At 41.7% G+C, this 14,354-nt stretch overlaps 1 protein-coding gene across 1 annotated transcript; it reads right to left on the bottom strand.

The window, feature by feature from the left end:
- Positions 1-524: 524 nt before the first annotated feature.
- On the bottom strand, positions 525-12,929 carry LOC306773065 (SLIT and NTRK-like protein 3; the record flags this gene model as incomplete). Its single annotated transcript, XM_079262785.1, has 6 exons — positions 12,708-12,929; positions 12,277-12,528; positions 11,889-12,004; positions 10,702-11,631; positions 9,252-9,471; positions 525-1,664 (listed from the first exon to the last, which is right to left on the bottom strand). Exons 1-6 carry the CDS (start codon positions 12,921-12,923, stop codon positions 525-527), a joined length of 2,874 nt encoding a protein of 957 aa, XP_079118911.1. The 5' UTR covers positions 12,924-12,929.
- Positions 12,930-14,354: the final 1,425 nt, after the last annotated feature.

Raw genomic sequence — 14,354 nt, 5'->3', positions numbered from 1 at the left:
TCTTTTCTTCTCGTTTCGTCTCTGTTGTTTCCTCATCTTACGTGCGCGCCTAGCTCATTCCACACCTTCCAGCTGTCACAGTTTATGACTGTGTTTGATGTTAAGAGCTGTTGTGTTTCACCTCCACACAGGTCTTTTGAGAGTGATAACATGAGCGCCCACCACCACGCTGCATCCTGCTAATTGAGGCGCCGAGTAGAAAAACTGGAGTGTAGAGGAAAAAAAAAAAAAAAAATACTGTGGTAACTCTGCAGCGAAAGTTTTGCCTCCAGGCAAAGATCTGGGATCAGCTAATCCGTGCCAAAAACCAACCTATATATGCCAGTAGTGGGGAAAATACAAAAACTGACCTCAGCTCCAGGAATAAACATAGTGTGTAGTGTAGTCCCACTCCCCCACAGGCTCCTCTCAAAGCCAACCTCTGTACAGGAGTCATTGTTACTGGGTGATTCATCACCACAGAGGGAGATGATGAAGAGACAATAGAAGATGGGTAGCAGAAGGAAGAGGAGGCAGAGGGGGTATTAAAACTGGTAAGAGCGGTCCAGCACTTCCATGTAGTCTGGTGTGGTCCTCTGTCTGACTCTGCGCTCTCCAGCTCCCTGCTCGTTCTGGCTGCTGTGACCACCGCCTGCTGTGGAGCTGCTGGTGGTGACCACAAGTGTTTGGTCGGGCCTCGCATCCTGTTTGGAGTCTTGGGTATGGGGGTAGCGGGGTGGCGGCCTTGCATATCTGTCAGGCAGATCTCGGAACTCCGGAGTGGGGAGTCTGAAGAGGCAGTCCACCAGTTCCACCTTCGGCGTGGGGCCCTGGCTGTCGATAACTGTGGGGCACAGGATGCCGTTGCCATGGAGGCCAGCTAGTGGTCCTATGGCTCCTGTGACAGTGTTGATGGGCGAAGAGGACACCTCCAGAGCCCACTCCCTCTCCTTCTCTGCTGCAGAGATGTACCCCCCTTCGCATTCTTTTGAAGCTGCAAATGTCTGCTGCTGCTGCAGTCGCTGTTTCACCTCTTTTTCCTGCTCGTCTTTAAACATCTGGGTGCTACACACAAGTGAGACCGCGGCAGGCTCTGAGCTTTTGGTCGCAGCCTCCGGGGGCAAGATGGTGTCATAGACATGGTTGTGTTCAGGTGGAGGCAAAGGTGGTTTCTCTTGCAGACCGTGATGATGATGATGATGATGGTGGTGGTGGTGTGCTTGCTCAGTAAAGATTCCACACTCCATTTGGATGCCAGCCAAGTCTACCTCTCCCTGGCGACGGAACGGCAGCTTGTCCCTCCTCCTCAGGGCGTAGGCGATTAGTGCCGCTGCTGCGAAGAATGCGGAAACAAACAACACCAGCAGGCTGAGCACTAACACCGACAGAGGGATGGAATCTGAAGGGATAAGGGGTCCCACCCCTGTGCTGGGGTAGCCAACCGATACGCCTTTGTCTGCAGCTGTGGAGGTTGTTGTGTGCTCCTCCTGCTCCTGGTCCTCCTGGGGCTCCAGCTCAGGGCAGAGGATCTCCATGGAGAGGGAGCGCAGGTCTATACCTTTGGTCTTTTCTGGGGAATGGCACACCACTTCTCCCACCACAACCACAGCACTAAGCCCCTCCAGCCAACGCTTCAGTGGAGCTGCTTCACAGTTGCACTCCCACGGGTTCTGCTGCAGGTCCACCTGGAGGAATACATCACACCACAGCACATTGTCATTGTGCAGTAACACACTAATTGCTGGTCTGTCATGCAATAAAAATTCATGAGTCATTTTGTTAAATGTAAACAAAAAATGTATAACTCTGCTGCCACCTTTCTGATGTATCTTAGTGATGGTGTAAATACATGTTATGATGAAGAATAAGGCAGTCGCTAACATTCTAATAAGACGACAAAGAGAAATATGATCTTGTACGTTTTACATTTTTCTCTCCAAAAGCAAGAATAAATATGCAAAATTAATTATTTGGCATTTGCAGCTTTCCAAATTTATCAGTGCCTCTAAATGAGCTTTAAAATATACAAGTGACAAATAGCACAGATGTGTATAAATAATGCTATTAAGGGGTCATCAAAACATCAAATTACTTCCATTTACTGAATGGCTGAGCACCGACTTTAGACGGTCTCAACTTACACTCACAAGTGCTCTCTTAAAAACCTGTTCTAGTGGGCTGCAGCAGGGTATGGGCAATTTTTAGTTCACTACAAAGACCACTCAGTATACATAAGTGCCTATTCACAAATTTCCCTGACAGCTTTTGGTGTGACGAGCATGCGAGTGCATCACAGCGCTCTGTTTTAAACATAAGAGAGAATGTGATGCAACCTCTCCCATGTGTCATAATCCAGCAGGTGTGCTCATAAATCCGTTTTCTCATTGCCAGCTATTGACTGCACGTTCTAAAACAAAGTCGAATATTCACTTTGCCACACTTTCAAAAGGGCTAAAGCAGATTATGCACAAAGAGAATCACGTCGTGTTGTACTGTCTGCAGGACTGATCCGTCCCATGTCTTTAGCAGTGGCTCTGGCAGTGAAAGCTGATATTCTATCTGTCACACTTCCAAGGAGCTTGCACAAATGTTGTCATGCTAATTTGGTTAGGCCATCTCCCTGGCTTGCAGAGATAGATGGATGCTTTTTGAGATGATTCAGCATTGCTGCACAGGGAGTCATGAAGCTGCTTTCCCCTCGTCTCGCACTATACAACCGGATGTTCTTCCCTTTTATTGGTGATAGTCTACTGTGGGCTTTTGCGTAGCTTTCATAATGATATGTACGACCGGAGGGTGAGTAGAGACAACATTCAGCTGCAGTTTTGGCTCTGTTTGTGCACTCCCACTATATTTAAGCTCAACTGAAAAGTGCACCCCCCCCCCCTTTGTTTTTGTGTTACTATGACACATTTGATTTGTGATGTAGCATGAATAAACGAAACAACATGTTAAACGAACATCACACAACAAACCTAAACCTGTCAGCTTTTTTTTTTTTTTTTTTTTTGGCGCCTCATAGCTTTACCGTCTTACATCTGGTAGAAATTCTTGAAGCATTTTATTGTTTGCTTCCATGAAAATCCCTGGGGCTCTATCGCCTTCTCTTTTGTAAGCATCTGTCCGACACATCCAACACTGTTTACAATTTATACGCCTGGTCACCTAGTGTGTGATTTGCTGTCAAATTGTCAATCAAAGCTCTGTTATGACAGGAAATTATAGACCCTTGTTTAGCCTGACAGGTGTTTCCAGTGTGTGTGATACTATTAGGGTTTTTGTTAACTTATTTCACTTGCAAACCCACATATCACGTTGTATAGAAAGATCAAATCAGTCACCAAAGCCTTTTCTTTTCTTTTCTTTTTTCTTTTCTTTTCTTTTCTTTTCTTTTCTTTTCTTTTCTGTCTGTCTTTCTTTTTTATTTATGCAGCCGATCATGACATTCAGGAAAGCTCTTTAGTCAGAAAATATATTCAGCCTGACTGACAGTCAGTTTATTTGTTCTTGTGGGTTTTCATCATTAAGATGGAGATCAAAGATCAAGCAATAATTGTCCAAGATTTATTTGAGAGCTGCAAAAAAAAAAAAATTCACACCAGGGGAGAAATTCGTAATGTTCTCAGTGAGCCGTGCATCTCCTAATTGATCACTTTGCTCAAACAGCAATATTGTCAGTCATTAGATTTGCTCTAGTTAGCTCACGAAAACGGAGTCAATATAAGCAGGTTTTGGAGGTTCTGGCACAGGGATTTTGCTCGTGACGAGATGCTCCTGAGCCTCGGCTTGCCAAGTCCTCTTCAGGCTGATGAATGCGTTTCATTATCTTTTGAATAATACACAGAGTGAACATAAAAAGAAGTGAATTCAAACAAGAACCTGGAGTGCAGGGAGATTTTTCTTATGTGTGTGTGTGACACATTTCCAATATACATACTGTGTGCCAGAAATATTTGTTTATGATGCTATTATGACACATGAAAGCCTAAAGAGTGTCAAACTGATTCACTTGTGGAAACTTGTAGCGTGAGTTTGTAATGTTGAGCACTTTCCACAAGATAATCTTACTGTACCTTTGCTCCCTTTGCTGCATCCTATTCTTCTACCTCAACAGTGATTTTGCATATCCTACAACAACCCCTTGAGAAAGGGCAAGGACTTGTTCCATCCAGCGTTTTGTATTTCATGTAGATGGAGAGAGAGAGAGAGAGAGAGAAGAGCTGTAGTAACAGTAAAGAACAAGGATTGCTGGTCCGTTGAGGCCGATGCTGGCTTAAAAAGAAAAAGGCATCTCAGCCTCTGCATGGTTGCTAAACATCAGCACAACATGGTAAATCGAGAAAGAAGCCCTTGATCTTTTATTTGGATGAAAAACAAACACTGACTTTTAATGCTGCTGGATTTTATGTGCAAAATGTGCTGCAAATGATTTTGTAAAAGAAACTTTCACTGAAGTTGAACAGGCCTAACTAGCATGCAGGGCTAAACCTGACATTACTGAGACAGGCAGCCAAATGGGAGTGAGATTCAGCTTTCCCTCTGAAGCTGAAAATGTATGCATGCAGGAAGTGTGGTCAAACTTTCCAACTCATAAAAGCCTATAATTTCAGAGGCTTTTGCTGAGCTACCGTATTTATGCCTAAAACACCTGTGGTGGTTGCGTTTTGTGCTGCGCTGTGCAATTTCAGCTGAAAAACAGGTCTATTTTACGAGAAGAGATACAGCTGTGTTTTTCACTGTGTAGTTATATCGGCTGCTTTTACCTGTATTGATGAGATTAAACACACAAGATGTGCAACCAACTGAAAAAAAAAGGCTATTATTATTACAAACGGACTTCTGATTTGATTATTTGTGCCTCTCAAACTAACATAGCTTCACTTGTCTGTTTCCAGCTACAAGCCATGAACCACAACAACCCTGAATGTTGGCTTTAATCTATCATAGGTACAAATTATGAGCTACTTTTTCAATTAGTATGGTTTTGATGAACTTGTTTTTTCTGCTTATTATTTGTGCAACAGCATCTCACACAGCAGCACCCTGATTGAGTTGAGTTCTGTCAGTTTGTTGCCGTTTTAAACTATTTTGCTTGCCTCAGTGCAACCAAATTATTCCGGTGGAGAGATGAGAGGATTAATGCCACTATATTAAGCAGCTGCTACATCATTAGCTTCACAGTGAGACTGGGAACAGGTAACTGGCTCTGTTAAAAGATAAGTAAATCCACCTACCTCTAAATATAATCAACATAATATAATAAGCAGCTGGGTCATTTTGTTCATGCCCAACACAAGGCACCAAAAATGCAACACAAATTAAAGTAGTGTTACAAAAATACACCCTTGAAATTGTGGATAGTGTAATCTACTAAGCTTATTATTTGTAATGTGACAAACATAATACCAGCCCAGGCTAAGAGTGTGTTTTCAGTGAGTGGTCTGTGACCCGGGTTCTCGCACCTTTAAAGGTAGAGTATGTAAGATTTTCAATATTTTCAAAATAAATTAACTAAATAAAAAAAAAAAAATCATAATTAGATAGTTTTTTAAACATGTAGGTTCCACTCTGTCCATATTTGATGCGTTATTAAATTACAAGTTTAATTAATGACAAAGACCCTTTTTGTTTTCTGACCAGTAAAAAAAAGTAAAGTACCTTTTTTCCACCAGTAGGGTGAGTATTAGCCCATTTATTGCAGAGCGGCTCTGAGCTACTGCTCACAAGCGATTCCTGCCCTCATTGGAGCTGGCAAGGAGGAGGGGTGAGGGGTGAGTTTTGCTCATTACTGCCAGCCTGTGGTTGTTTGTGGAGGTAGCAGTTTTGTGGTTTTGCTCACGACCTGGTGTTTGCCACCTAGTGGTGGAAAGAATCGCCTTGAAATCTTACAGACTCTGCCTTTAAAAGCAAATTGGAAAAATCAAAGTAATTTTGAAAACTTTTTCTGATGTAATGTACACTATGGTACAAAGAGTATAATACAAATCAAAGACCATAAAGGCATGGATCAGCAACTTTGATATGGAGGAACTGGAGTGGCCTGCACAGAGTCCTGACCTTTAACCCGATAGAGCACCTTTTAGGTTAATTAGAGCGCACACTGCGATCCAGCCGTTCTCCTTCAACATTGGTGCTTAACCTCACAAATGTGCTTCAGGAAGGAAAACCAAAAAAATTCCCATAAACACCCTCCTAAATCTTATTGAAAACCTTCTCAGAAGAGCTGAAGTTAAGATAGCTGCAAAGGGTGGGACAAGTTCACATTTAAACCCAAAGGATTACAATTGCATTGTCATTAAGTTCCATGTGCAAGTAGAGGCAGATGTCTGCTCAAAAAAAGTTACTAAAAGTTGCTATATGTCATCATATGCAAATGATTTATTAAGTTATAACATTACTTTGTATTCTGCTTGGCTCTAGCTCTTAACATCTGTTCATCATAAACTATATTAATACAGCTAAATTCACAGAAAAACACCCCTCAGAGTTTGTCTGCACTCCATTACGTAGCACTGTGATGCTTCTGCTCTATTGTAATAAAATCTTGAGTTTAACCATTAATGTCACTTGACAAAACCACCATTCAGGAAAAGAGACCTTCCATGTACAGTGACCCCTCAAAAAGAAATCAAAAATGTTTTCAGCAGCACTACAGCTGCATGAGTGGACTTGCCTGCTGCTTCTCACTCACAACAAGACTGTACAGCTCACACACCACAAGAGCCTGTCCTCACTGATCAATATTGTCAAATCTCTGCTTTATGAAATAGGTAAACTTTGTCCTTAAAAAGTCACTAGACATATTTTTTTTTAACAAGAAAAGAAGAAAAAAAAAACAGTTGCTTAAGGTGTGTGAAAAGAAACTAAATCTGGCAACAAATCTGCCTCCTTGGCAATAGTGATTCAGAAAGTCATTGAGTTGAAGATGTCGGCCTGAGGCAGTAATTTGATCACACACAGAATTTTGGGCTCTGCAAGGAAAACTCCTTTCAGTCTCCAACTTTAGGCGGAAAGCAATTTTGCTTATGTATATATATATATACATATATATATATATATATATATATATATATATATATATATATATATATATATATACATATATATATATATATATATGAATCTATAGATAGATAGATAGATAGATAGATAGATAGATAGATAGATAGATAGATAGATAGATAGATTTGTGTTGCTGGGTTGTTTTTACCCTTTTTTAATCAGAAGTTTGACTTTTCCTGTTTTTGTGCAAAGAAACGCTGCTGACTGATATTTATATTCAGTATACACATATTGACCTTATAATTCACAATAGAGCATATGTTTTATTTTCCTTTAAGGATTGATATTGAACCTCTATGAAATGTCAGCGAGGCTCACAAGCTCTCTGTAGTTTGGTGATTTATTGACTCAGTATGAGGTAAAACTGTCAATCAGCAAATGTTATATTTGTCATTCCATGCAATAAAACCTCCTGTCAATCTTTCCCACATAAATAGTGGTTAACTTTACAGGCTGCAAATGCTTTTGCATGAGACGAAACGTGGAAATGGGTAAATTTCCTTGTTACAGCTGGTAATGTCAAGAAAGAGTCATCCAAAACAACAACATTTTTGTTTTGCAGTCTCTAAAAAGACATCTGTTTTCTTGAGCTGTATGTATTTCTGGCATCCATTCAGCTTCTGGCTCACTTCAGTAAATTTATTTAATTCGGTTTTTTCATGGCTTTAAGGTTGACTTGCCTCTGTGTTGCCGTTAATTTTCTACTTAAGGAATTATGCACACCACAGCTATTTTAATTTTCCTCCTTAATGTCACACTAATATTTATTTTTCTACATGACTGTGACACCAGAGACGTATTTTCTCATATCATCACGTGTAAGTGGGTGTAACTGAATAATCTTGTTTTGGATGGTGACAAAGACTATAAGCTACTGCTTCATGATGATGAGAATTTGCTTCCATCTGTGCTACCCCTTGGTATTACCTTTGGCTGCAAACTATTGCTCCAGAAACACACACCAACACCCAGAAAACCCACATCCTGCACTTCAAAACAGCATGGCAATAAGTCAACAGGTGATATCGCTGTCATTAGGCAAAGCTAATGTGTCTTTTCTGAGCGAAATAGACCTGATAAATGAATGAATTCAACTGCTGTGACAGATTTTGAGCTCTACAATGGTAACACTGCTAGGTTTTGTGAATACGGCCCACTGTGTGCTTCCAATTTGTGAATTATCTAATGCTCTTGGACATCAGATGTGTATAACAGTGGAAAGACATAATACATGGCTCCTGCAGATCGTCTCTTCCCCGAGCGACCATTTACAAACTGCCAACCTCACCCACACTCCCTAAAATCAGGGCTTTTTCATGGAACCAAGTAAAACGGAAATTCACAATGACATTCAGGCTAATCTACACCCACCTTACCTCATTCTGCTCAGGCTGTCTAAGAAAAGCCTGGTACACTTAATTTGCTGAAATGAGAGGAGGTTGGTTGAAAAAAAATAAATAAAGGTAATACCTTGGGTTGTGGCCTTATCAGTGCATTGCGTAAAGCAGCAAGTCACAAATGTCACAGTTTGTGTGAGGTAAGCTATGACATACACAAAACAATAATAATAAAAAATGGGGGGGGGAAATGTAACACATGCAGTATTTTATACAATATGCTTACTGAAAGGTGCATTAATTACAACCATGCTCAAACACTTGAAGGGTTGAGCTTTCTCCAGTTTAGCTCCTGATTTATTAAAACCACTTATGCAAATCGAGTCAATTGCAATTTTCCAATTGGAATACCTGAGGCACAAAAAGACTCCCATATGCCAGAGCCAAACGCTCAAAACAACAGACGATGGGAGGGAACTGCAGCTGTGCCAGAGGCCAGGAGATCAGGGGCTGCCAGAAGTTTTAAATTCTAGCATGGCTCCATCCAAGATTTCAGCTTGTTTTTGTTTAGGTTATCAAGCTGTGATAATATATGGTGTCTTAGTAGACTATTAGATCTCATTGTCTGATATTTGACAGAAATATACTTTGCATAATTACACATCTTTCTTTAGTTAATCTCCATTTTTCCACCCCTCAACTATAATTCAACAAAATGCGGGATATTTGGCCAAAATTGCAGAAAGCCACGTGCCAGATAACCATTTTATACATTATGCATGAGTTTGCAGATCAGAATAGTTTGTTTTAAGCATATATTGGCTTCATTTGATAAATCTAATTAGTGATAAAGTAGCAGAAAGTTACACACACCTGTACCAGTCCCTTGAGGTGTTCCAGCACTCCCTCCATAGGAAGCTGCAGGAGGTGATTGTTTCTCAGATTGAGCCGAGCCAGATTGACTCTTGAGAAGACGCCAAGTGGGAGGCTCCGCAACAGGTTGGCATTGAGAAACAACAATTCGAGGGACGGCATAGAGTCAAAAGTGCCGGGATCTATCTCATGGATCTCATTGTACTCAAAATAAAGGTACCTAAAGACAGCAAAGATAGAAAAGATCCATGTCACATAGATAAATATAATGGAAAAAAGACAAATAGTTAATTTTAAAATTAATTCATACTTTCACAGTATCCCAAAACTTTGTGACATAATAACAGTATAAGTACATGCTGAGGATATTGCACCCTCTCCTGCATCCCAGCATGATAATTCATCAATGAAACTTCATAAAACACAATCAGCTGAAAAAAATTACATTTAATTTCCTCATTCCTGCTCCCATTTTAGAAGTCAATCAGTATCAAATTATGTGTAATTTTTACACAGATTGCTTCATACCCATGTCTTTCCATGTGTGATTATCATATTTAATCACATAAGAGAAACATTGAAATTCTAATTCTCTTTTTAAATAATAAAAATCAGCAGGAGACTTTTCTGGTGATCCAACACAGTTCCACTGCTGGTTGAAATTACTCGTAGCACTCTCTCACCATTAAGTCGCTAACAAAGGCTAACGAGAGGTTAAGAGGAAGACATTTTCGATGTCCAGAGAGGATCTTTATTATTGATTAATAGTCAGATTAATGGGTCTGTAGAATTTCTGAAACCGGCCTTGAAAAATACAGAGACAGGGCATCTGAACACTAAAGCCTGGATGATGCCCTGAATATGAAGGCATCACAACTTCTCATTCTGAAGATAGGAGAGCCTGCATGGTGATATGCTGTCTTCATCAATGTTTAATTCATTGACTGACAGCAGATATGCATTATTTGCAGGGGAATTATCTTTGTAAGCTTAATCTGACAATGACATCCATATGAATCAGTCTGACAAGGTGTTTTTATTATAAGCCGTTTTCTCAAACACAAAATCCTGGCATCTCCCAGACGTTTTCTCTTCTTATCAACACTTCTGTATGCAAATTATGAAAAAAAAATAAAGATAATTTTCACATTGTCACTCATACCAGGCTCACAACTCAACTGGAGCATGTCATCAGGCAGCGTGACTAAATAACGACACTCCTGGAAGAGAATGCGTACCTTTAATTTTAATCAAACCCCAGCATTATGGTAATCAAGATTTTCTGCACAACGCTGTGCCAATATTAAAGTGAAATTAATTTCAAATAAATACAAAAAAATCTCTAAGTATCCAAGCTAACATGCAGTTTCAGGTTACAAATTTGTCTGATGTGCAGCTGAAGGGAGTGTGCTTGTAATGCCATGAGTAATCCAATGGGAAAACATCCTACCTCAGATTCTGCAAGCCCAGAAACATATGGGGGCTTAGTCTTTCCAGGTTGTTTCCATTCAGGAAGAGACTCCTCAGGCTCATTAGGCTGGAAAAGGCCCCCTCCTGGAGATACGAGATGCGGTTGTTTCCCAGGTGAAGCAGGTCAAGGCTGGAAAAATTCCAGAAGTCAGTGCGGTAGATCCTCTGAATTAAATTTCCACTCAAGTAGAGCTTGCGACCGTTAAGGGGCCGAGGTGTGAGCTGGGACACGTTGAGGAAACCACTCTCTTTACAGTTTACAGTGAGACCCAGGTCGGTGATGTGCAGGTTGCAAGTGCAGCCCAGGGGACATATGATAGGGATGGGGGGTCTTGTTTGGTAACCGGCCACAGGGGGATTCTGGTTGGGCATCAGACTGCGAGATGTCGGGGATGTTCTGGAAGGTCTTGGCCTTTTAGTCGGCCTTGGCTGCCTCTCCCTGTCTTTCCGTTCTGCTGAGGAAGAAGAAGAGGAAGTGGAGGATGTGTGAGTGTTCTGACGCGAGCCGTGCACCATAGAGGAAGGTTTCGTCGGTCTTGCTCGTCCAGGGTGTGAATTGGGTTTAGTTTTAGGAGGTATGGGGTGAGGCTGTGATCCTGTTGATGGACTGCCCCGCTCTCCTTGTAGCTCTTTATCTGGCTGGTCAGCACACAGCTCTTTACGGGGGATTTCCCTCAAGTCCTTACCATGAAGGTGGAAGGGGTATTCACAGGTAACGTCCCCAACTACAGCCGTGTAGGGGATCTGACCCAACCACTGCTGCAGCTGCACTGCCTCGCAGCCACAGTTCCAGGGATTCTCCTCTAGCTGTAGCTCCATGAGGGAACGACCAACATACTCCAGGGTCCCAGCATATGCCAAGCTCTTCAGACGGTTTCCCCGCAGGTCCAAATGAGTCAGAGACACAGATCTAGAGCAGGTGGAGGAGAAGGATGGTTAGTTGGGTTAAATGAAAGGACGTTGTGAGATCAAAAGGAAATATGGGCTCACAAATTGCAGCGAAATCATTTTATTTTTATGATTAATCCATCTTTTTTTTTTCCTTTTTATATGACAGACTGCGAGCCACAGTAAAATTAATTCAACAGAATGGAGTGACTGACTGACTTTCAACAGATCAGTCCTGGCATAATTAAAAAGCCTGGAGAAGGATAATCAGAACCTAACCTGAACAGATGAGCAGGCAAGACAGGAATCAGGTTGTCATTCAGGATGAGAACTCGGAGCTTATAGAGAAACCTCAGAGCACCGCTGTCGATTCGTTTGATCACGTTGTAGTCAGCCTGAAGACAGAAAAGACACAATACGATGAAGGTGTCATTGCTGAAATTGGAAAATAGACTGAACAGGAAGCTTAGATGTTCTCCTTCTTAAAAAAAAAAAAAAAAAAAAAAAAAGCCTAAAGATTTTTGGGAAAATTCTTTACCCTATTTCACCCGGGCCACCTTCTAGCCACTGATTGCTTCTGGCTTAGCTACCTATTGTATTGTTGGGCAAATTTGTCAATAATTCCGTCATTTAGGGATAATCAAGAGTGGATTTGCTCGTGTCTTACCTGGAGGTATTCCAGAGCCTCTAAACCGGCGAAGGTGTCATTTCTGAAGATTTCTAGCTTGTTTTCGTGAAGGTACAGGCGTTTCAATTTGGCCAACCCATGAAAGGCTCCCACTCGGATGTCCTGGAGTGCATTGTTGCCAAGGTTTATCGACACTGCGTTGCCAAGGTGCTGAAACCCGTTGCTATAGAGACGTTTCAAAGAGTTCCTCTGGAGGTTGAGTTTGAAAGGGCGGACCCATGACTGTGACACCTGAATGATTAATTAGAGGTCTGATTAGTTAGCTTATTAATTACATGAAGTGAACAGTTAGAAACACTTATATGCCACATTAGAGACAGGATATTAGACTTGGAGATTCAGCCTTTTAATAAGATAAATGGCAACGTACTGAAGCGTGCACGGCAATAGAAATAAGTAGAAATTGGTACCTGGCTGCCATTAGTGAATCCCCGCCCATCACAGTGTACGTGCAGCACGCCTTCCTTGACCTCACACGTGCACGGCTCGAAGCACGGCTCATCCACTTCCTCCTCGGAGTTGTCTACCAGAGGGGTGTGTGTAGAGGTGGGGGTAGGGGTGGGGCTGTGCGATGCCTGGGACAGACAGACACACCCCAGGGCCACTGCCAGTGTGACCCACTGCATCCTACTGCTTCTCCCTTTCAGCTCAACAGCCTGGGGCTACAGCCCAGCATCAGCCCTTCATCGCACTGCAAGGCGAGGCAAAGCGCAAAGTTGCACACATTCAAAGACACGCACACACACACAAACAGACACGCACGTGGTTAAGAGAGGGCAAACAGACGGAAAAGCAAGCAGCAAAAGTCACTTCAGGATGAATCAGATTGGTGATACATCACAGGCATATTCAAGCAGTCAGAAAATAAATGTTAAATCACACAGACTCCACAGCCATGAAGATAGAATTTCATTATACTGGAATAATGATGTATAGGCCAACTGGAGGCCATGGTATACCATGATATGAGTCAAACCATGTTAAACGGATGAGATTTATTCAGTCGTGGAAAAACCAGGTTTTAGACAAAGAAGGTCTAAAAAACCAGGACAAATTCATTTATAAAACAACCAGCTTAACAATCTCTGTGCTGCTGCAGCATTGGTTTTGCATTACAAATTCAAACGCTGACATTGGATATGCAAAACAAAGACACACATGGGTTGGTCCACCTGTGAATCACATGTTATCATGTTCAGAGCAGCTTTTCGGACAAGTAGGGAACAGGGGGAAGCTTGTGATGAATATATTCATCTGTATTCTCAAATGGCCGGTGAGGCTGAAATGTCACGCATGTGTTGTTGTAATGTATTCCATATGAACATGAGTGAATGCAAATCAGATGCAGAATGCTTCTAATGAACTGTTCTATTTGATAAGATAAATGGCAATCAGGGAAGAGAGAGATGAGGCACAAAATACCCTATATTATCAATCAGCAACATATGTTAGGTTATCAGCAGCCATCAAGACATGTCACAGTCATTATTGTAATTATGGAAGTGGAGCGGAAGCATTGCTGCAAATCAAAACTCTTCAAAGATTTCAAAAAGGGCTGATGTGGAGGCAGTGCAGCAATGGGCAGGGACACGAACTGATGCTGATGGTGATGATGATGATGAAGATGACACTTTAATAAGAAGAGAAGGAGGATGAGGTTGCAGAAGCCTAACAAAAAAGAAAGGAAAAGAAAGTGAGAAAACCGCTGAGACTGTAAGTCTTGCACAAGGATATTTCCTCTCCAGTCTTAATGAGATCTAAATTGGATAAAGCATCTCGATCTGCTCATACAGTGTTGAACACTGCCACGCAAAACGCAATAATGATCATGATGGTATGGTAGCTGTAATCATCCAGCAATAATCTAGCATCGGCGGGCTAGACAAGGAGGCAGCAGTGAAAACATCACCACCCGGGAAAGGAAGAGCAATCACAGAGGTGATTATGACGGTGAAAAATGAAGGGAGAGATGGAAATGGGAGGAGGAGAGGGGAAGATGGGAGAAAAGGTGAAGGAATGAAGTGAAGGAGAGACAGACAGACAGATAAAGGAAAGAC

Source organism: Telmatherina bonti (genome assembly GCF_933228915.1).
Source record: "Telmatherina bonti genome assembly, chromosome: 22".
Classification (NCBI taxonomy): domain Eukaryota; kingdom Metazoa; phylum Chordata; class Actinopteri; order Atheriniformes; family Telmatherinidae; genus Telmatherina; species Telmatherina bonti.
Note: the sequence above shows the minus strand (reverse complement) of the source record. Positions and strands in the feature narration are given on the sequence as shown.